This window comes from Penicillium malachiteum (assembly GCF_028827825.1).
Source record: "Penicillium malachiteum strain IBT 17515 chromosome Unknown utg000001l:1.0-8184562.0:1.0-8186909.0, whole genome shotgun sequence".
Classification (NCBI taxonomy): domain Eukaryota; kingdom Fungi; phylum Ascomycota; class Eurotiomycetes; order Eurotiales; family Aspergillaceae; genus Penicillium; species Penicillium malachiteum.
This window is the reverse complement of record NW_026643094.1, coordinates 8,015,158-8,032,350: the sequence shown is the minus strand read 5'-3', so window position 1 is coordinate 8,032,350 and position 17,193 is coordinate 8,015,158. Positions and strand designations below refer to the sequence as shown.

The following is a 17,193-nucleotide window of genomic DNA, read 5'->3' as shown; positions in this document are numbered from 1 at the left end:
GTTCCTTTGATTACTAACACTTAAGCTTGCACTGGAAGCTTGGACATTGTGGGCTATTTTAATGGGGCATGTGGCTTCGGGATCACTTGGGGGGCTTAAGTGTTTATGTCGGGACGAAGTGCGACACTATGAGGACTTCTTCCCTTGATTGAAATTAGCGCACGTGCGTTATCAGCATCATCTCTCGGGATCTATAAAAAGCCATGTCGATTCTCAACGTGCCCTCAACGGCGTTCCTATTCTCGTGTAATATAGTTCATTGATTTTGAATCTTTTACCATGGATAACTCTCATTACGCATTGACTCCCGCTCAGCTGCAAAGCTTCCGGGACAACGGATATCTCCTTGTACGCGGCTTCTTCGCCGAGACAGAGGCCCAGACACTCCAGACATGGTCTCAGGAGGTACATAACCTGCCGCGAACAGCCGGTGTCCCTTGGATGCCTTATGAGGAAGTTAATGCAAAGGGCGAGCGAGTTCTATGTCGTACTGAGAACTTCGTCAACTCGCATGCGGGATTCGATAGTTTCTTGCGGGGTGAACGGGCGACCAGCATTCTTCAACAGTTGGCCGGCGAGGAAATGCTTCTCTTCAAGGAGAAAATCAACTATAAGCTTGCTGGTAGTGGTGAGTTATCCTCCTTGGTTCTGCAAAAAAAACCATTTCTCTGCAGCTGACACGATCATTAGGCGGCTTTGATCCCCATATCGATGCCAACGCTTACACCCACGTCAAGAACATCAAACATCTCACTATTCTTGCCGCTGTAGATGAGATGACCTTGGAAAACGGAGGTCTAGAGGTTGTCGACGGCAGTCATCGAATGGAGATTCCTTTGGGCGGTGATCGCTGCATCGAGCCCGAATGGGTGAACAGCCACACCTGGACTTCTTGCGATCTGCTACCCGGTATGTCTCCGCAATGTCGTGAACAAACATTAACTATATTCCAATGAAGCTAACTGAATCCAAGGTGATATCCTGGTGTTTGGCTCATATCTGGCCCATCGCAGCGGTGCCAATACCAGCAGCAAGGATCGCCGCGCCATCTACGCAACATATAACTGTGCGGCGGAGGGTAACTTGCACGATCAGTACTATCTGGACCGTCAGAAGCTGTGGCCTGCGACGCATATGCGAGAGGAAGGTTTATTATACGAGGAAGGTCGTGCTCGCTATGCGTTTGGATCCCCTATGTTGACAGTGGATGGGAGTACGGTTTCTGCTGTTTAACGGGAGGGTTATATTCACCCACAATCTTTGAAAAAATTAGTTCTTCTGTAGTAGACTGTGACGAGCTCCGGATACCTCACATGTCATGAATTTAAATTGTAGAATTAAGAAAAAAAACCAAATAAGCAAAATGTTAACAACTAAGGTGTGAAAATCGACCCGACATTAGTAGTCTAAGGGTTGCGCCTGTGGGTCAGCATAGAGAAAACTCATAGTTCATAAATTTTTGTCAAGTGTACAACTGGAGGTCCGACTCTTCCCTTTTTTTTCCCAGAACCCTTGTCGTGACAACCCTTTTGTTAATCGAAAATTATTTAAACCGCCATCCCGCCCCCTCATCTGAAATTTATTTTTCTTCTCTTTCCATATATCTCTTCCATAACTCAAAACTTCCTTCGATTCAGCTCACGTAATGGACTCTGAATCCCCTTCAGTAAAGGCTCAGCTCCTCATCCGCTCTCTTGAACAATATGGCCAGGGAGATTACATTGGCGAGTCTATCAGTCAACTGGAGCACTGTCTACAGGCAGCCAATTCGGCACATCAGTCAGGTGAGAATAAAGTTTATTTCACGTTTTTGAGGCCTTATTTGACGGGAGGTTTCAGGAGCCCGGGAGGAGCTAGTTATCGCCGCATTATTGCATGATATCGGCCAGATCATCCCATTGGAATCCACCAAGGAAGTTCGCATGAACCTGCGGGACAGCACTGAGAATGTTGGCCGCATGGGCCATGAGGCGATCGGAGCCGCCTATCTTAAAAACCTGGGATTCAGCGACACAGTCTGTCGGCTTGCCAATAGCCATGTGGCCGCTAAAAGGTACGTAAATACAGCTACTAATCCCGTATGAAGACCTGAACTGATGAATATACCCAGATACCTCACTGCTGTGAATCGAGCATACTATGACGACTTGTCGTCTGCATCACAGAAATCACTCGCGTTCCAAGGTGGTCCATTCAAGGGTAGTGAGTTACAAGAGTTTGAAGAAGATCCACTGCGGGATGAGATGGTCTCCCTCCGCTTATGGGATGATGGGGCAAAGTTGGTCGGCGTTGAATCCACTACACCACGAGCATCCGCCTATCTGGAAATGATCACTGCTCATTTATCGCGGGCCGACGAGGAATGAGGGCTTCAGCTTGAATTTGGCATGTGATCTAATTCATAACGCAAGTCGAATTATGTTCAATTTCAATTTCAAGTGGATCGTGCCTAGTATCATGATAGTAATTGTATCCTTTGAAAAAAAATAAAAATAAAAATAAAAACCCATTTTGTCCCATGACATCTGGAGTGCTGGAGATAACCTTGGAATGATTCTATCTTCGGTTATCGGCAGTTACCGCGAAGTACTAAATCCATCTATGGAAACCAGGTACCGTTAACCCCGCACAACTTGAACTTCTCCAACTTGATCATCGGTATGATGGTATCTATATCTTCAGCCAGATTAAGAACGAAGACTGGTTGCTTGCAATGTGAGTCACTCTAAAGACTTAGATTTATGACAGTGCTCAATGTGACAGGTCGCAAGCGCCGCAAGAAATGCGATGAATCACGACCCCAGTGTACCGGGTGTACCCGTAATGGGCTTGAATGCGTGTGGCCTTCACATCAAACTCCTGTGGATAGGCGAATATCTACTGGGGTTCGAAAATATGACGCTCCCTGTGACACCAAGGCTATACAGTTGACTAGAAACTCCATTACCACTATACGAACAGGCCCCCCCTATTTCCATGCCATCGCCATTCCAACGACAAGAACACTGCTACCTCTATCGATACTTCGGCTCGAACATTCTACCACGTCTCGTACGGCGAGACTCCTTGGCTCGTTATGCCGATCAGTCATATATGCTACGCTTAGCGCTAGAGTTCCCACCTCTGATGGGAGCATTGGTCTCAATAGCCGGGATGCAGCTCGCTTCTCTAAATCGCTGGCCCATTTCCGAAGTAGTGGGATGCTATATTCAAACATTGGCTGGTCTGAGACAGACTCTGACTCGAACCTCTAATATTGACCCCCACGACGCATTACTTGCCACAGTGGTGACCTTGGCTGTATTTGAGGTACGACTGGAAGAAAGTGACTTCCTGTTGTCATGATCTTTCTCATTGATATATTCATGGTTCGTCAGCTGAATTTCATACAGAGCTCTCGTATAGACGCGGCTTTCTCAGTAGCACATCATGTGACAGCATCGGGAATCTTGGTCACCAAACGTCGAGTGCGACGGTCAAACTGCCCACAAGCCACTGCCGTCTTCAACCGAATATGTATTGAATCTTTTGTCTACCATGCCTCGTTGATGATGATCTTCGATCCATCACTTGACAGCCTCTCGGATACTCAGTGTCGACAAGAATTATCAAATTTTTTCTCTGGTCCAGAACAAAGTGACCAATGTGAACCTGAGCAGACACTTTCTACCCAGCCCATCCTACATGTCTCATACAAATTCTTCTTACTGGTCGCAGATGCGACAAAGCTTGCTCGAAAGACAGTGGCACTAACCAGCAATGAAATCTGCGAGTGGGTCCAATTACAAGAGCAGTCTTCGAAGTGTGTTGCGGCAATGGCGAGGAGTCAAGATCAATGCACAGTTCTGTATGCTCTCGCACTTCGAACCCTTCTGTTGAAATCACAGCCGGACATCACATTAGACCTGTTCAATGACGGAATCGATACATGTATCCGGGAAAGCAATAAAATAAAACCTCATATTGATGCAAGTCCATATTTCACTAGTTTCCTTCTCTGGCCTTTGGCAATCCTTGGCTCTGTGTCAACTCTATCAAGTGAAATCAAAGTGGCCCGGAACTTCATTTGCCTTCTAGGCGAGTCACGCCTAGGAGGCCAGGCCCATTGGGTTCTCAGACGACTGGAAACTATCTGGTCCTGGACTTCAACTGTGCAGCCATCTTCTGCAGACTGGAGAGTCGCAGGCTTACAGTCATTACTTGATGGAGAAAATCATAATCAAACGCTTCAACATCCGAAGCATGCATTTATGCGGACCTGCAGGTTCGATATGAATGTACCAATTGAAAATATCTAAAAATCACGACAATCTAGTATTCCCATAAACCCCGATATCATTTCCAAATATTCCAACCCCATCTCTATAGTAGACCGCGTGCAAACTGCACAGGGAGCGAAATTGGGACATTTAATTTCCGTGCAGCCGTGAGCACCCACTCAGGCTCTCGAAGGAACTGGCGGGCCAAGAGCACCGCATCGGCCTTGGGCTCTTGACCAGCAAGGAGTTCTTCCGTAGCAACTGCTTCATCTGCACCCTGAACAATCTGGCCAGCAGCTTCCGCCTCGGTAATCAGTCCAACAGCTCCAACCAGAGTTTTCTGGCCTGCCTGCTGAATCACCTTGCGCAGTTGACCTGCAAGATCGATTTGATAGTTACCGTGGGGCTCAACCTTCTGGTCTCTGTGGTTACCACCGGAACTGACATCCAGGAAATCCACTCCAAATTCAGGTAGCAGTTTCGCCAGTTCAGTCGAGGAATCCATAGTCCAACTGCCTGTCTTTTCCGCGACCGGGTTGCCTTCCAGCCATTCCGTAGCGCTGATACGGAGGAACAGAGGGGTTCCATCAGGAATAACCGCACGGATAGTAGCAGTGATCTCCTGCACGATTCGGATGCGGTTCTTAAAGCTTCCACCATATTTATCAGTACGGTGGTTGGTGACCGGACTCAAAAACTGATGGACCAAGTACCCATGAGCACCATGGATTTCAATCACATCAACGCCAGCCTGAACAGCAAGCTTAGCACTGCGCGCAAAGGCCTGGACAATTTCCTCAACTTCGCTCGTGCTGAGCTCACGAGGAGCCCAATATTTGACATTCCCAGGGGCCCACTTTTGCTCTTCACCACCAGCAGGACCAACGACATTAGATGGCCAGCCTCCAACACTTTCATCCGCTCTAATGCTACCCTTCTTTCCCTCCCACGATAGCCACGGTGCAACAGCGCTAGCCTTTCGTCCAGCATGACCCAACTGGATACCAGCCTTGGCTCCTTGACTATGGATGAAGTTGACGACGCGTTGAAGACCCTTGAACTGTTCAGAGTCCGTGCCTTCCTGCCAGAGACCAGAGTCATTGGGAGAAATTCTGCCATTTGGTTGCACTGCTGTGGCCTCGATGATCACAAGACCCACACCCTTAGACGCTAGATGGCCGAGATGAGCAATGTGAAAGTCATTGAGAGCACCAATAGCCGGCGAGGAGGGATCAGGGTTGGTCGAGTATGTACACATTGGTGCGACCATGATCCGATTTTTCAAAGTGACATCTCGAATTGTCAATGGTCGAAACAATGTCGGAGTGCTGGGGTCTTCTGGATTCAGAGCAGCTCCGCCATTGTTTGCCGGGGTAAAATAAGGCAGACCAGCGGCCTTGATTACACGAGGCGATTGAAACTCAGAGGATCCCATTTTTTATGTTTTGAGGTTTGAATTGATGAAAAGGAGAAAGTGGGAGGAATCTATGTCCCCGTGAACAACCTTGGAATTGTTATAAATCACACAATGGGGATCCGCTGACAAATCGAAATATCGTGCCCCTCGCGCTTCATCAGGGTTTTATTACTTCAAGGATTGATGGAATTCTCCACTTGAATGGCCTCATCATTTTCATATCGAGCTCAATAGGCATTATTAATCTGTAAATCAGGTCAACATTCTGAGCGTAGGAAATGACCCTGCTGCATGCTGCATGACTGAAAGTCGGCCTTGCTATGAGCCCCACATGTGCGAAGGTACCACTACCAACATTGAAGTATTGATGCTCCTCTTTAAGCTCAATTCAAGTTATTCCATTCAATTGTTTACGGAATAATAGCTTGAAGTACGAATGACAACTACACACTTGCAATCATCACGAGTCACTACAAGACGCCTTGATTCCAGAAAAAAGGTGAGCAACGAAAGATTGCATCAACCGAACATCGTAGGCTTATAAATCAAGTGTTTTGAGTAGATGTCCAATATAGTTCAAGAATATCAGCCAGCTGTCTCATAGTCCCATTATTAGTGGCCATCCAGAAAGCACGGACCTGGCCCATGAGCATCTCCTGATCATCCTGACGTTCCAAATGCATTCCAATAGTAAGAAGTGGCCAGCAGTAATACTCCGCGAAGTAGTCGGATCCCGGCTGCAAGTCTCGTACAGCTCTGATCGCCTCTGCCATCAAGGTTTTGAAATTTGAAGATGACATGCCTTTGGTTAGATACATGCGATGAAGAAGGATTCGACACCCACAAATGTATAGCCTTTGTCCAAGAAATGCGTACGATGACTTCTGCCTGTGGTTTTCCTTGCTGCTGTTTAGCATGAGATTGTTGCTTGCATCCTTCAAAACACTGCCAATCCTTTCAGATGATCCGTATGCAAGTTTTGGAACATGATCGCTCCATCTTTCAAGATCTCGATCCAGGCTTTGGCATAGTGCCTGATCCACTTCTTTAGAAAGAGAATCTTTGTATAAACGATATATTAGATAAATGCAACGAAACAGCTTAGGCGGAAACCCAAGCACCGGTGAGTTGGCATAAAATGAGTCTTCTGGTTGAAAGTGTGAGTAGACGGCTTCCTCAGCAAGCTGGAAGGCTGTTTCAATTTCTACCTGGTCGAGGTGACCTTGTTGGAAGGGCAGACTGGTTGCAACGTGAAAGATGAAAGATTCCTGAACAAGTCTATACATCGCGTGTTCTGTAGCTGAGAGACTGGATGCATTTGATTTGGCTCGGTTGCAAAGTTGAACCATTCTAGCGGCACCCGAAAGATGAATTTCTACTCCAGAAGATCCAGGTGCCTTTGATCGCTACAGTAAAACATTGGCCACTATTTGGTTGCCAGCCTCCTCACAGTGCACGCATACCTCATAAATACAAAGCATCATGACAGTCAAGGTGGTGACAATCCACTGGCTTTGAATATTGCTCTCATTCAGGTTTTTCCTAGGAGCTTTGACTGATTGGGTGTAGCGAAGACGTGCTAATTGTCGAGGTTTTGGTCCTGGGTAGGAATCTCGGCTCCACAGCATGCGAGCAGTGCATGCATACAAAAGGGCTTGTCCAGGGCCAGGAGCATAGTTTCTCTACTCAATGCATCGATAACCTGACTATCAGCGGCAGGTCTGATAAGTTCTGGGAGAAATTTCCTTCTGAGAAAATCGAAGAGATTCCCACTTTCAGAACTAATAGCCGGCGAGTATGCGATCAGTGCGCGGACTATCGATTCGAGGCGATTGAAGTTTCTCATATGAGGGACCGTTACGAGAGCTGATTGAAGTGAGGAATCATCTGTCATTTGTACTTGTTTATTCCCATCCTGGATGTGTATTGGCACTAGCTCGGGCATGCACAACAACCTGACTAAGTTCACTGAACTGGAGTCAGATTGCGTCTGACCTCTAGCGCCATGGACAGGATCCGAGGAGACTGCTATATATGGAGAGGAACTAGTGCGCTCAATGCAATCCGATTGCCAAACACATTCAATTGCTTTATGCAGTTCATACATCGCGAGCGGGTTTCGTCGCACTTCTTCTTCCGTCTCCGACCTGTGATTGTTTCAGTATGCAGTGTCAATCCTCTTATAGGGCCTAGTATTTAATTTCAATATTCAAGGGAGTCATACAGGTGAGTCATCCCGTCTTTGTTCGCAAGTGAGCTGGTCGACGCCGAGGTCGGCAATAGGTTTGGCGTGGCGTCGCGACCATCGGGGAGCATCTCAAGCGCCCTTAGAGTGGATGAACTTTGTATATTAAGAGGCGCATTTCCATATATCGTCAATCCGATAGTTAGTTGGACAGTTCACTACAAACCCCAGTCCAAGTGATCTAATATATGAGAGTTTGAAGAGAACTCGGATGATAGGGGAAAGCGGGGGACACCGTCGGAGCGGAACGATAACCGATACAACACTGAGTGTCAGAGTGACACATAACAGTTGAAGTGATGATTAGTATGAACTTGGATTTGTTTCTAGATTTAAGTGACACAGCCTTCCCTTGCATTACTTCAACCTTGACGCGGATCATATTTCGCTTCGTCCATTCTCCACTGAATCCTGAAATTTGAGCTTCTGAACCCCCTGAAAAGCCTTGGAAACCATGACTACCACGGTCTTCACTAATGGACGTATCTTCTGTCCAACTGATTCTAGCGATGAGTTTGCCACGGCAATCGTCATTTCGGGTGATCGCATTGAATATGTGGGGGGTGAGAAAGATGAGGTCGTGCTGCAGGCATCACACTCAGCTACTCTGGTGGACTTGAACGGAAAACTAGTCCTTCCAGGCTTCATTGATGCCCATGTTCACATTCTCAATTTTGGCCTTTCCTTACAAAAGCTCGATCTAATGCACTGTAAGTCCCTGTCAGAAATTCAGAAAAATATCCGGGATTACGGGACTGCAAATCCTCTAGAGCCACGGATATTGTGCCGTGGGTGGTCCCAATCCACGACCGAAGGTCAGACTCACGCCTCTGCAATTGATGAGCTTGACCCCCGACCCATTTATATCGAGGCCCTGGATCTTCACTCTACATGGTGCAACAGTGCAGCGCTTGAGGAACTTCAAGTAGAGGAAATCGATGATCCACCCGGCGGCCGAATTCATCGAAACGCAGACGGTCGGCCCTCGGGAGTGCTTGACGAAGCAGCCCAATTCAATATTGTATGGCCATTTCTGGATAAAGTGGCTTCTGTGGAAAAGAAGATGACGGCTATTGATGCAGCATTCACTGCCCATCGACAGGCTGGCTATACAGGTCTTGTGGATATGGCGATGGATGAGAACAACTGGGCAGCGTTGGAGATGTATCGCAGTCAGCATGGCGAGCCTCCTTTCCACATCGCAGCGCATTGGCTAATTCCTTACTCTCGCGACGATTCGGAAATATGCGATCATATTGATCGTGCGATTTCTATGCATCGCCAATTTAATCGCCAGAACTCGCCATTGTTCTGTATCAATGGAATAAAACTGATTTGCGATGGTACAGTCGATGGCTGTACAGCAGGCCTTTTGCAACCATATGGTGGCTGTTCAGATTTGACCGATCCTATCTGGCCCAAAGAAGCACTTTCATTGGCGATTAATCAGGCCACGGATGCTGGTCTTCAGTGTGCCCTGCATGCGATTGGAGATCGCACAGTCCAGGATGCAATCGATTGTTTATCTCAGTTACCATCCCTTCGAGAATGTCGACACCGAATCGAGCATCTTGAACTCACCACTGAGGAAGATGCTAAACGACTAGGCGATCTTGGAATCGTCGCATCAGTGCAGCCAGTACATTCTGATCCAGCGACTTTTGATTCATGGCCTTCTCTTATCGGTCCTGATCGCTGTAAAAGAGCCTTTGCTTATCGTGAGTTTTTTGATGGTGGTGCAACCCTAGCCTTTGGCACCGATGCCCCCACCGCGAAGCATTTACCCCTTCCTAACCTCTTCAACGCGACCACGCGCCGCTCCGCCCTCGATCCCGACATGCAGGAGACCGTCAATCCGGAATTTGCTCTCCCGTTAGCCACGGCTGTTTCAGCTGCTACATCAGGAGCCGCGTTTGCATCTTTCTCCGACTCATTCACCGGGCGGCTACAGGCTGGTCTACAAGCTGATTTGGCGATGCTTGACATGCACTGGTCACCAGAACAGTTACTCGAGGCAAGGGTCTGTCAAACATGGTACAGAGGAAGGAAGGTCTTTGACATCGATAAACAGGAAGTAACTTATGATTCAGAATGAAAGGAAAATCTTAACAGATGAGTTATTCGACTCTATGAGACATGAGGGTGTATACACATGCATATTCATTCAAGGGATTGTGGCCTTCATCATTCGAGATATAACAAAATATCATCATGACCATTGACCGATCGATATTATGATCGCTTATAATTGGATCAGAAGATCTGTGCAGAAGAGAATCGTCAGGTCTCTTCAAGTTCACAAAAATATACCAGATCAACAACCATGATCTGGTTTCTTCCTATCATGATGGAATTACCTTGAGCTCAGGATGTACTGTCATCCTCTCACCAGCGTCCACGCCCTCGACTTCCTCCTCCTCCACCAAATCCACCTCGATGACCTCCATATCCGGAGCTCCGTCCGTATCCTCCACCCGGCGGTCCACCCCATCCACCACCACGTCCATACCCTCCTCCCATTCCCATTCCACCGCCATGGTGATAGCGTCGGGGTGGTGGTCCAAATCCACCCATGCCCATTCCTGGATGTCCAAAGCGTTGACGACGTGGGAATGACATGCAGAGGCCCATTGTAGTAGATGCTGTTGAAGATAACAGAATTATATGGTGAAGAAATTATATGTAAGAGGTGGTAGAAGTATTTGAGTAGAATTCTTTTCGAATAGACTTACAAAATAATGACTTAATATGAATCAACAGAATATTCAAGTTCAAGCGGACTCAGATTTGGGGTATAAATAGGCTTAAGTAGTTTCTAGGTCGTACATCTCGGGATAAGGGTCGTGTGCGTCATAAGCAGTGTTCGTCCCATGGATCATCATAATCCATGCTGTACAATTCAAGATTCTTGACCACGAGATTTTGCCAGAATCAATTGGTACAGGGGCATCAACCCAGAATATCTTGAATCTGGAATGATTTCATGAGTAATTTGACTTTCGTAGTAGTTCCTGATCTAATAATGGTACTTGAAGTCCACTGCCCCATCTCCAGTATGGATTCGCCGGGTATCTTCCTTTTCTCCCCTTTCAATCTCATCCTTCGCCTTATTTTGGCGTCGCAGGTAAAGCCCATGACCAACAACAACGAATTGAGATGCCACGACAGCTCCCAATGAAAATGAATTACCAAGAACATATGGAGAAGTGCGATAAACCTGCCCGGCAACAATACCCGCGCAGTTCCCTATGGTCTGCTGCAAGCCAATTTCCAGAGCTCGTCTGTACTGAGGAGCGACATTGACATTCAACCATGCCAGGTTCAGGCCAACGGCTGTAAAAGTTGGAATCGCGATGAAGAAAGTGGCAAAATATCTCACACCAGTATCGCTAACTCCTAACAACAGACTATAGCCGATGATTCCAAACATATTCACAGCAAAGATGAACTGTTATAGTATTAGCATGGCTCCCCCCGAGTCTCCTGATATTTGCACATGAACTTACCGATGCAAATTCGGAATACCGATCAGCGCACACACAGTCAACGACCGCTCTCAGCGTGATCTGACAAAACGTTTTAACAAAACCGATATTGTTTGGACTGCTATCGAGAAACAGCTACAGATGTGGTCAATTCACTTCCGTCGTGGCAAGAGACTTACACTAAGGGTCTCTTTCAACTATGTTGATGATTGTACCTCTCCATCCACAGGCGGAGCGGAGAGAAAAGAGGTAGATATTCTGTTATGAAGAGGATGCTTGATGATCGAGATACCTAGCTAGATGCCGAAGAAAATGCATGCGGTGAGCATCCAATTTGGCGACGTGTTTATGCCATGATGAAGTGTGATTCGAGTGCATGCCATTTAGGCCCCTACTGTTGGCTGGATCCTGTGGGGAAAAAGCATTATCGACTCCACACTCAAACCCTCAGAAGGTTGGTTACCCACGCCGAAAAAGGTGGTGTGCTGGACTCGCATAAAGACGTTCCTGATGAAATCCAAGAAGAGCTATACATGGAGGAGCAACAGAGGCTAGAGAAAGAAAAACGGAAAACGGGTAATATTGCTGGGCCCGGAACGCCGTATCCACCTATCAACATCAATGTCTCCCGTCCCAACCTGCTGCAGTTGAGATGACAGCCCCGACTGCTGACCCGGCTGGCTCGAAGGATGTGGGCGCATTAAAAATCCCCGGGTTCAGAGACATTGCTGTCAAGGAATATGGTGAGTGGCTTGCATCAAATGTTTCCGATGAAACCCTCAAAGCTGCATTCCAACAAGCGTCCGACGTCACGCTTTCAGATGGCTTTGATCTTGATCACATCTACAAGGACCGAAACCCAGATTTCTTCGTTGGGAAGGGAATTAAACCCGGAATTGCCCGAAGTTTTGTAGAAAATATCCGTGAATGGGTAGAAAATATGAAGAAGGCAGTTCCCGTTGTTGAAACGGTGTAGGAGATGTGTGAATAGCAGCACTTTAGGGTTCGTTTGGATTTACTTGATTTGACTTGAATGATCTTGGATACACTTGTTTAGACAGCAGAGAAGGGCACTGCTCTGCAATAATTTCACAATATGCTATCTCTTTGGAATCAATTTGGTGTATGGAGAATATGAAGAACAGTACTGGCTTCTGGTGTTTCAGCCGCCATGAAGGATAGGCATAACGAGGTAGTCCAATAGATGAGAGGGCCCGGGCACCTGGACTTGCAATGGTTGCAACTCGAGGCGTATTCGCTAGTAGAGAATAGTTGGAGTGCATGACAACGGCATAGAGGGCCTTTGTGCAAGATGAAGATGGATGGCTCGAATTTGTACGCATACAAAGTTCTCCCCTACAGTATCAAGTCAAGTCAGTCTATGTTTTTTCGAGATCTTTCAGTGGTTTTAGCACACGGAGAGTGAAGAGGTAGGTTAAGCAGGCTTTAGGATAGCAAAACGCGTTTTGAGCAATACAAATGAGTCTTGGGTGGAGATCAAAGAAAAGCCGGCGAAAACAACAGTGGGTCTGGTCGATTCGATCCAATCCCTTACAAATATTCCACATTCGTGAACAACCATCACAGCGCACATTAATGTATTCTGTAGTGATCGCAGACCCTCTACGAGAGGCCTCAGGTCACAATCCTGAGATGGTCCGTTTTTCTTCATGGAATTAAAAACCTCACTTGTGGATTCAAAAAGTTGATGATGTGGGAGCGGTTGAGATTCAGTCTGCATTTAGAGAGTGACGGAAAACCACACATGAGCTAGTTACTGTAGTACTTGCCAAACAAAAGGAAAGAAAGCAAAAAGGAAAATAGAAAACTGGTCTTTTATTTTCATCACTAAAACACACCCGTAGACAGGTTCGCAGATATGGAACGATTTATTCGAAGAGAAATTCGGAGATTCTTTGCAGACCCTGGAGATCTCCTTCAGCGGTATCTGCTAATTCCTTATCCACCCAGCCCCTGGTATAGCCTCCACCAAAATCAATAAGATACGCATCAAATTGCGTATCTATTAGAACATTATCAGGTTTGGCATCTCCCCAGACAGCACCACACATATGGAGCCCCTCTATAGACCAGGTGATCTGGCTTAGCCATTTCTGTCCCATCGAGACATATTGGGGGTCTTTTCCCATACAAAGCAAGGTTTTATTATCCTTAGCTTCAATATATGAGAGAAGTAGACCAAAAATTCGGCCTGAGGAAGGGATATGAACAATTCCAAGTAGCCGACTTGTGTGAATAGGCTTGGAAACTAAGGCTGATTGTATTTTGGTATATGCTCCGAGTTCTCTGCATATGCTGTTCACATCCCCAGCGCCCACTGATTTCAAGAAAGCAACTTGAATATGTTGCCCCTGGATGTATACTTTGCGGGGAATAGCTGGTAAGGCACTGCTCTCATCTGATATTGAAATTTCAATTTGATCAGGGCGATAGATTGGAAAAGTAGAATAATCCACTTGCTCTGGGAGAAGAGCGCCAAGAAACCGCTTATCTCCAGCCTTATCTAGGAAGATAGGTGACAAGTTGTCTTGATGGACATCTAGTAAGTAATGGAAAACTTCTGGAAATAGACAATCATGGAGAGTGTATTTCTGATGTATATCCAAAGGTGGAATCCCTCGAAAGATTGGGAGGAAACATTCCAATACCCATTCAGCCAGCTCTTCAAGGGGGTCCTCTGAGTCAAATTCTTCGTCTGATTCAGGCAGGTAATCAGGTTCTAGATGTTCAAGATATCGGAGGTAGTCTGCCAGAAGTGTCGGTGACTTCTCAAAGTTGGCGGCTTTCAATTCGATTTGGAAATGTTTGTTGGAGACAAAAACATTCAGCTGGGAGTCCTTGTCATGTACACTGGACCGAAATGGCCCCAACGTGTAGCGGGGTTTATCCATGGTTGGAAAAGAATTGAGAATGTGTGTTGATAGAAATGAAATTAAGACAGGGAGGTTGAAGTAGTTTAATTAAGCTCCCGGAAGTGCAGACAAAACAAACAAAACATCGTCGATTGTTGATAGTACTCGAGCACGTAAAATATGTAACTATTGATAAGGCGACCATACTTTTTGATTAGGGTATAACATGAAAATGCTGATATAATCAGATTCATACCTATATCACACTCTTTAACTCTCTTTCTTGACCCCACTATCAAGACTTTAGCGTAAAAAATATATTAGGCTGGACGTATTGAGTTGAGGGGCCCACGGTTTAAATGTCATCGTGCAAGCTCGGGGAGATCACACCGGACCGCAACTTAATACGGTAGGCTCAATGAATCATCGACGCTAAGGCCTTGGCGGTGGGGCTAAGAAAGAGAGTTGAAGAGTGTATCTGCCACATTATACCGCTTTGGCCTACCCCTTGCCAATTTGGAGAACGACTGCTTAGGTGCCTAGGTGTATACCTAGGTATTGATAAGATTAGATTTATCATCTTTACCGCCAATAGTGGTGTTGAATAAGTTTGAAACTATATCGTAGAACAAAATGGTGGTAGAGTAAACTTAAGGCAGTCACTTGGGTGTTTTAAACTTATTAAAAACAATATCTGTGACCTCCCAACTTGGAAGGTTGGAGCCTTGGAGCTTTAGGGCGACGCGGTCCGACACAAGGCTCAATCGGTGCTCAGATCCACTAGTCCATGCTTCAGCACTCACTCACCTATGACTAATACTGTGTCACATGACTGAAGGCCCGCTCAGGGTATCCAGCACTGTGATAGAAACTACTCAGTGAGCACAATCCAGGTATGATCCAGTGCACCCTTCTAAAAGCGGCAATCATCCAAGAAAGGAAATTTTCCTGGCGCTAGATTTCCATATGATTATAGGTGCATAAAATATAGAAATGGCTGTTGAAAACTCGCTATCTGAGGCATGAATATCCTCAGGCATTCCAGCGACCTTGACATTGCCTGTATTCGAATTCCACAATGTTAGCAACAAGCTAATTTGAGATGAAGGGAAACGATTCATGTTCTTACCAATATTAGACCGATCTAAAAAGCAAGAAAGGTAGGCAAGCATGATGATTGGCACGAATGCGAAATCCAACTTCAACAACAGTTTTCTTTCTTTTTCAGGATCAAGAGTCATGTCCAGAGATTCTCCATTTGATGTTTCATCCATAGTTGTCAGCGCCTGGTCTACCTCCTTCTGAACTGAGAGTTTCTGTTCCAACGCGCCTCCGCCCGCATCATCGTGTGTTTGAGTGGACATGTGAACTCAGTGTTGGTATGGTACAAGTCGAAATAGAAAAGAATATTTCCACGTCTTCGATGAAAGAGATCAAGGATGAGTCTCAGATAATACGCGAATAGGACCGATCTAAGAATCGATAAGAGAGTAAGTAAAAGATGCGGAGTCAAATGCATGCAAGATAGTGTGAAGACCTTGTCTTATCTCTGATCCCTGTCGTCAACTTGGAATGTACACTCATAACTGTTATTATCATTGGTTCCACGATCGGTGGAGCATCGGTCCGATCATACTGTGATAGCCTTTGGTGAGGGGAACGGGATTCTACCAGCGTTGCCACTCTCAGACCTGCTAACTCATTATAGAGGTAACCTTGACGATCTGATTGAGATTCTTGTCATGACGGAAGAAATCCGAACTTCCCCAGATACATCGGGCAGTGGAGCCCGATGATAAGAAGTCTCCACTATAGAGTGTCAAAGAGGAGTCAAGAGTCTCAGAGATAACCGAGGCTGGATATGCTGTATATGGGAAGATAATCATGATAGATTCTCAAAGTACTGTTCAATCTCATGTTGATTCTCATTTACTAAAAACTTGATCAATATGGGCAGCATCGATTCCACATCACTCCAAGCCCGTCTACTATGTCGCGAGAATCGCTTAACAAACACAAGCGGAGTCGCGCCGGGTTATCTACAAGCCGACTTGCTGATATTACCAGCGAAACATGCTACTGATTTCCATAATCTATGTTCGAGAAATCCAGTAGCTTGCCCATTGTTAGGCATGACCTCTGTACCGGGAGATCCCCACAGAATCAAACCCGCAAATTGCATCCAATCACCAGATTTCGATGTTCGCACGGATTTTCCAAAATACAGAGTGTACAAAAGTGGTAAGCACTGTGAGAGTCGTCTGGATATATCGGACTTGTGGACACATGACCATGTTGCCTTCTTGATTGGTTGTTCATTCTCATTTGAAGATGCATTGGTTGCAGCCGGTCTCACTCCTCGACACCAAGAAACTGGATCTACCGTTGCTATGTACAGATCTAATATCCCCTTTTTGCCAGCGGGTGTCTTCACCGGGGGGTCACTGTATTGTATCGATGCGACCATACATTCCTGAACAAATCGAATCAGTTCGCGAAATCACCCGCACGTATCTTTCCACCCATGGTGAACCTGTCGCCTGGGGTTGGGAAGGCGCGAAAGAACTTGGCATCCTTGATATTGATAAGCCAGATTTTGGAGAGCCTCAGCAGTTCAAAGAGGGCGAGGTGCCCGTATTTTGGGTAGGTTCAACACAAAGTGTCAAACAGCAAGATGTACCCCTCGACTGACTCTGTTTAATAGGCATGTGGCGTTTCACCCCAGATAGCAGTTGAGGCTGCAGGAGACCGTCTCGATGGCCTCGTCTTTGCACATGAGCCAGGACATATGTTAGTCACAGATTGGACAGCTGGAGATTTGGAAAAGCTTCGGTCGGGTGGCATTTGAAAGATTCAAATATAGATTCGAATGATGGGTCCGAATTTTCCAATCAGCAAGTTGATACCTATCTTT

At 46.2% G+C, this 17,193-nt stretch overlaps 12 protein-coding genes across 12 annotated transcripts; 6 read left to right on the top strand and 6 right to left on the bottom strand.

The window, feature by feature from the left end:
* Positions 1–279: 279 nt before the first annotated feature.
* On the top strand, positions 280–1,233 carry N7483_002981 (phytanoyl-CoA dioxygenase family protein; the record flags this gene model as incomplete). The annotated part of the gene is made up of 3 exons (XM_057086418.1): positions 280–628; positions 691–909; positions 974–1,233. 3 exons carry the CDS (start codon positions 280–282, stop codon positions 1,231–1,233), a joined length of 828 nt encoding a protein of 275 aa, XP_056952567.1.
* A 412-nt stretch (positions 1,234–1,645) lies between these two features.
* Positions 1,646–2,366, top strand: N7483_002980 (HD domain-containing protein; the record flags this gene model as incomplete). The annotated part of the gene is made up of 3 exons (XM_057086417.1): positions 1,646–1,784; positions 1,840–2,053; positions 2,111–2,366. 3 exons carry the CDS (start codon positions 1,646–1,648, stop codon positions 2,364–2,366), a joined length of 609 nt encoding a protein of 202 aa, XP_056952566.1.
* A 610-nt stretch (positions 2,367–2,976) lies between these two features.
* N7483_002979 (fungal Zn binuclear cluster domain-containing protein) lies at positions 2,977–4,298 on the top strand (the record flags this gene model as incomplete). Its single annotated transcript, XM_057086416.1, has 2 exons — positions 2,977–3,309; positions 3,393–4,298. 2 exons carry the CDS (start codon positions 2,977–2,979, stop codon positions 4,296–4,298), a joined length of 1,239 nt encoding a protein of 412 aa, XP_056952565.1.
* Positions 4,299–4,362: 64 nt separating this feature from the next.
* On the bottom strand, positions 4,363–5,694 carry N7483_002978 (NADH:flavin oxidoreductase/NADH oxidase; the record flags this gene model as incomplete). Its single annotated transcript, XM_057086415.1, has 1 exon — positions 4,363–5,694. One exon carries the CDS (start codon positions 5,692–5,694, stop codon positions 4,363–4,365), a length of 1,332 nt encoding a protein of 443 aa, XP_056952564.1.
* A 527-nt stretch (positions 5,695–6,221) lies between these two features.
* On the bottom strand, positions 6,222–6,449 carry N7483_002977 (uncharacterized protein; the record flags this gene model as incomplete). The annotated part of the gene is made up of 1 exon (XM_057086414.1): positions 6,222–6,449. One exon carries the CDS (start codon positions 6,447–6,449, stop codon positions 6,222–6,224), a length of 228 nt encoding a protein of 75 aa, XP_056952563.1.
* A 1,926-nt stretch (positions 6,450–8,375) lies between these two features.
* Positions 8,376–10,016, top strand: N7483_002976 (amidohydrolase; the record flags this gene model as incomplete). The annotated part of the gene is made up of 1 exon (XM_057086413.1): positions 8,376–10,016. One exon carries the CDS (start codon positions 8,376–8,378, stop codon positions 10,014–10,016), a length of 1,641 nt encoding a protein of 546 aa, XP_056952562.1.
* A 247-nt stretch (positions 10,017–10,263) lies between these two features.
* Positions 10,264–10,458, bottom strand: N7483_002975 (uncharacterized protein; the record flags this gene model as incomplete). The annotated part of the gene is made up of 1 exon (XM_057086412.1): positions 10,264–10,458. The coding sequence occupies one exon, from the start codon at positions 10,456–10,458 to the stop codon at positions 10,264–10,266; it is 195 nt and encodes a 64-aa protein (XP_056952561.1).
* Positions 10,459–10,937: 479 nt separating this feature from the next.
* N7483_002974 (uncharacterized protein) lies at positions 10,938–11,351 on the bottom strand (the record flags this gene model as incomplete). Its single annotated transcript, XM_057086411.1, has 1 exon — positions 10,938–11,351. One exon carries the CDS (start codon positions 11,349–11,351, stop codon positions 10,938–10,940), a length of 414 nt encoding a protein of 137 aa, XP_056952560.1.
* A 707-nt stretch (positions 11,352–12,058) lies between these two features.
* N7483_002973 (uncharacterized protein) lies at positions 12,059–12,382 on the top strand (the record flags this gene model as incomplete). Its single annotated transcript, XM_057086410.1, has 1 exon — positions 12,059–12,382. One exon carries the CDS (start codon positions 12,059–12,061, stop codon positions 12,380–12,382), a length of 324 nt encoding a protein of 107 aa, XP_056952559.1.
* A 913-nt stretch (positions 12,383–13,295) lies between these two features.
* N7483_002972 (uncharacterized protein) lies at positions 13,296–14,318 on the bottom strand (the record flags this gene model as incomplete). Its single annotated transcript, XM_057086409.1, has 1 exon — positions 13,296–14,318. The coding sequence occupies one exon, from the start codon at positions 14,316–14,318 to the stop codon at positions 13,296–13,298; it is 1,023 nt and encodes a 340-aa protein (XP_056952558.1).
* An 887-nt stretch (positions 14,319–15,205) lies between these two features.
* On the bottom strand, positions 15,206–15,643 carry N7483_002971 (MFS transporter; the record flags this gene model as incomplete). The annotated part of the gene is made up of 2 exons (XM_057086408.1): positions 15,206–15,339; positions 15,409–15,643. 2 exons carry the CDS (start codon positions 15,641–15,643, stop codon positions 15,206–15,208), a joined length of 369 nt encoding a protein of 122 aa, XP_056952557.1.
* A 585-nt stretch (positions 15,644–16,228) lies between these two features.
* N7483_002970 (DUF1445 domain protein) lies at positions 16,229–17,127 on the top strand (the record flags this gene model as incomplete). The annotated part of the gene is made up of 3 exons (XM_057086407.1): positions 16,229–16,663; positions 16,701–16,922; positions 16,984–17,127. The coding sequence occupies 3 exons, from the start codon at positions 16,229–16,231 to the stop codon at positions 17,125–17,127; spliced, it is 801 nt and encodes a 266-aa protein (XP_056952556.1).
* Positions 17,128–17,193: the final 66 nt, after the last annotated feature.